The sequence below is a fragment of the Priapulus caudatus genome, unplaced genomic scaffold, assembly GCF_000485595.1.
Source record: "Priapulus caudatus unplaced genomic scaffold, Priapulus_caudatus-5.0.1 Scaffold846, whole genome shotgun sequence".
NCBI classification, from domain to species: Eukaryota; Metazoa; Priapulida; class Priapulimorpha; order Priapulimorphida; family Priapulidae; genus Priapulus; species Priapulus caudatus.
This window is the reverse complement of record NW_014577907.1, coordinates 100,208-104,468: the sequence shown is the minus strand read 5'-3', so window position 1 is coordinate 104,468 and position 4,261 is coordinate 100,208. Positions and strand designations below refer to the sequence as shown.

The 4,261-nt window shown below is 40.9% G+C and overlaps 1 protein-coding gene across 1 annotated transcript in view; it reads right to left on the bottom strand.

The window, feature by feature from the left end:
- LOC106813939 overlaps positions 1-4,261 on the bottom strand; it is an 8,819-nt gene that overhangs the window by 2,610 nt on the left and 1,948 nt on the right. The window contains exons 2-9 of the mRNA XM_014818186.1: positions 3,779-3,972; positions 3,443-3,518; positions 2,806-2,890; positions 2,023-2,447; positions 1,370-1,604; positions 951-1,096; positions 597-679; positions 103-205 (exon numbers count right to left, since the gene is read on the bottom strand). Of these exons, the coding sequence (XP_014673672.1) occupies positions 103-205; positions 597-679; positions 951-1,096; positions 1,370-1,604; positions 2,023-2,447; positions 2,806-2,890; positions 3,443-3,518; positions 3,779-3,972 (1,347 nt within the window). The remainder of the gene's footprint in view (positions 1-102; positions 206-596; positions 680-950; positions 1,097-1,369; positions 1,605-2,022; positions 2,448-2,805; positions 2,891-3,442; positions 3,519-3,778; positions 3,973-4,261) is intronic.

Here is a 4,261-nt window from a genome sequence, read left to right as displayed (position 1 = left end):
GCTAGAAGTAATAGCACGATGGTGTCACGCGCGCTAACTCACAAGAACTTCCCCAATACTGTAATTAATCAAAACGAATTTAAATAATTAAGCGGGCGCCACCTAGGAGGAATCCAGTCGGATCGTCGTCATGGCGACAGGCTGTCTCTCCCTCGCTCGCCGCCATCCGCTCTCTACACAGCAGGTTGATCGTCGGGGGCCACGCCTACCCGACGACAACAATGCCGTTGCCGCGGAAACATTGTAAGTAGTTAATTGAATGATAGATGAGAAAAAATCGCAAATCTTAAACTGTCATGACTTTGAATTGTAAAGTGCCGTACAAAAGCTTTAAAAAAAGAAATTTAAAAGCTAAAAAAAAATTCCTACAAGTGCATATGCCACGTGGGTGTTCTGCTAGGAAATAATGCGCAAGATCGAAGAATGATATGGAATAACTAAATGTCCAACTGATTACGAAAAATTGCACGCACGTCTGTAATTTTCAACTGCAATCAAGTTGGATTACTGAACAAGTAATTATAGCGACTTGTGATGTAATGTTATAGTAGCTAGTTGCTGCACAGCTGTATGCACACAAGTCGTTCATCGATCACCTGTGGAGCTGAGAGATCTGTCAGAGATAGGTCTAACGGCAGAGCATTGCAATCCTCCTCAATCGGGCGTAGCGGTGTATTAACTAGGAAAGAGAGATAGAAGTGTACACTGCAAAGGCTATATATATATATATATATATATATATATATATATATATATATATATGCGAATTTCTCTATGCTGCTCTGCGAAGGGACATGCTGGGGAACAGAGAGATGTACACACACCAGCGTTCTGCTAGACAAACATAATCAGCAATAATAGGCAAGCACAAGTGAAAGTGCTATAGTTGTCACGCAAGAGATCTTATCAAGAATGTACAGAGATTCTGCATGCATCGACGATGCTCTTACAGGTGCCACTGTCACAGCCTGAGGTTGGCGTGAATCCTGCGAGGTGAGTCATCATCGGTGGCAATCCGTCGGTGGCGTACTTCCATTCCGCGGAATCCGGTGTCTGCAGGATTGCCCGTCTCGGTTGGGAAGCCATCAATGCAGAGCTACGTAAAAAAAACATGCATTAAACAGCTACTATACTGCAGTAAAGCTCTTATCTGACCATGAAGCACCTAATTGACATCTATATTTACTCCGTGGAGGCTCCAGCAAAAGTTCACCGCAACAAATTACAATGTCTGAGTAGACCGGCAATACGAAACAGCTCCTAACTATAACATCTACATTTCCTCCAGCGAAAATTCGCCACGATAAACGACAATGTCGTACTCGTAGAACTCGTCGAAACGAAATTTAGTTATAATCCTTGCATTTACCTGATGTCTCCGCTCAGCAAAGGATCGAAGGTGTTGTCCGGAGTGAAGCCCCAGATGCGATCGGGCGTCGTCTTGAGTACCATCCCGTGCTTCACGTCGGGGGACTGCAGAATGTAGTGCGACGAGTAATTCGTCATGGACGGCGACTGGTACTGTTGAAAATACTGCACACGTGGGCTGGCCACTACTCTCATTGGGCTGTACATGCTTGCTGGGTTTCCTTCCACATCCGAACCTGTAAAAAACGTTGCCGATGCACATGTACCTCAATCAGGAAGCAAGGGTAGAAGGTGTTCTCGTAGCTTGAAGCTTGAAGCTCAAAGCTCGTAGCAATGTCTGCATCACACGTGTCACATATCCAGGGCGTTGATGGCATGCCATTGCTGCAACAGCTGGGAAGCAAGTTAATTTGCACACAGTGATGTATAGACCGCTGAACATGTATGGGGTGAGCAACACTAGAAATAACAGCAAAAAATAACAACAATGACAGCTATTCAGCTGTCCCTCTTCGTATGAAATACACCCCTGCACACAGTCTTCAAAGCAAAACATGCTAATATTCCATACGGTTAGCTAGAAAAGACCTTCCCAGATGCCAAGAAAGGTCAGGCAATTTCTCTAACGACATCGAACTCATTCTGAGATCGTACCTGCTAAGGCGTGTGTGTCGATCGCGTTATTTTTGCGCGGAGTAAATGGCAGCCAGCTGCTGTCTAGAAGAGCACTGCCTGGATGCACCTTGTGAAGCATCGCTGCAGACGCCAGGGCGGTGGCAGCGTTTCCACTGTAGACACTGTGTGCTGCAGGTTGCTTGTCTGACACGTTCAGGGAGTGCGCAGAAGAGGACAGCGACGTAAGGTTTTCACTAGCGCCATCTAGCGACGTGGCTAGCTTCTCTTTCATGTCGTGTAGTTTTTTCTTGGTGTTGCTTCCCTGGATGCTGCTTCTGGTGTAGTTGTACTGGGTTTGCGAGGGAGACTTGAGCTCAAGGTCCGCATCGTTTCCTTCCTGGTCACCAGCTAGCAGCAATTTTTTCGGCATCCGTGTTGTATGCATCTTGGGCTTCGCAGAATTTCTGTGTACGAATAAATGCACGTATATATATATACACACACTCACGCACATATACATACACATGCACACACGGTATAAAACAAGATATGGTCATATATAAAACTCCTGCTGCATCACCAATATAGAGATTTAAAATATCAAACAAAATATGAGTTAACTGATGTTTATTTATTCAAATGACCTGAATTTCCGACCATCCGGTCTTGTTAACAGTTGATCATTGTGCATGATATATATAAATATACATTAACACAGATAAAACTTTAAACTTCTATACTCAAAATAGTACATATGAATGTATATAGCACTAGAACCTGCATGCATAATATAAGAAAACTAAATTATTATTTTATATTTACCTTAAAAAGTTTATTTGCTCTTGGGCCACGAACTCAGCTTTGCATCTTTCTAAAGTCGACTGTCCTTCAACCTCCACTCTGCTTGCTGTATCCAGTATTTCGATAAAATTTTGTTAAGAAAGTTTAGTTAGAGTCAATAAGACAAGAACATGCAGACACTCAGTTTGGGAAGGGATCCCAACCACCAATGAAGTCAGTTCCTCATTGGGATCTTTCAACAATTAGTTTAGAGCACATGTTAATTGGCTAACGCTCCATTTAGGAGTGTTCCCAACTTTGATATCATTAATGATTAATGATTAATTATTAATGATTGATAATCCTAACCATAACCCTAATCCTAACCTAAATGAACCACAAACTAATATATGACCATGACCATATATATATATAATATTTATGTTATTATGACCATTAATGACATTAAAGTTGGGAACACTCCTAATAGATCTATCACCCTGTTAATTGCTGTAGCTATTAAGCAGAGTGGGCAATTCCTGGTGTGCACGTGGATCTTATATTAATCAAATTCGTACGTGGCAAATCCTCTAATGAATCATAGTGCACTGGCACACATGCAAATATATTATTTGTACTCGCTACAGCTAAAATGACAATTCTGGGCTTTCCTCTGTACCTTTTTCATTGCAGAGAAGCTCCACTAGGTATTCAAGTGTATCTATATGTTTTACTGTTGCATTAAGAACTGCATGCTGAAGTAAAAAACATTAATTTATTACTACATTTATATATTGTTAATTTACTGAGCACTCACTGAATTTGAACGATATATAAAACTATATAATAATAATAACTGTACATTGCACTCATTGACTCAAGTCAATAGACACTCGCACATCATTAATTAATATGCCCATAGTTTTTTGTAATTATTTATGAGTAATATATATTGTTATGTGTTTGGTGACTCACTGACTATCTATAAACTAGAATATAGTTGCTTTCTGTATACCTTTGTGACTTTGTGCTGTGTAGCTCGGGCGTCAGGCAGTACTTTCTGCAAAGTCCTATAGGATTTTGCAATTCCAGCTCTCCATTTCGCATCAGATTCTCGGTGGCGCATTTTCTTTGTCATGTCTAACCTTGAAATTGAATGTTCTTTGCCTTCCCCAATCCCTTTTCTATTGCCATATGAAAAATCCATGCCTACAACATATGGCAGAATTTGCAGAGTAGGCCTATTTCAAGTATTTGAAGTTGATGGTTATAAATTATGCCAACCTGTAAATATAAGAACCTGCGAAAGAAATTAATTATTGCCAACGGCTGCCAACGTAATTATCCGTCCCCCCACGCTTCTTAATACTGAGTAACTCTAGCCTCTAGGCCTACACACATACATTACTCTACACTACAGCACATATAACATTCGCTGCAGTGAATAAAATAGAACAATTTATGTACACTTACTGTCTAATGCAATATCACACATAAA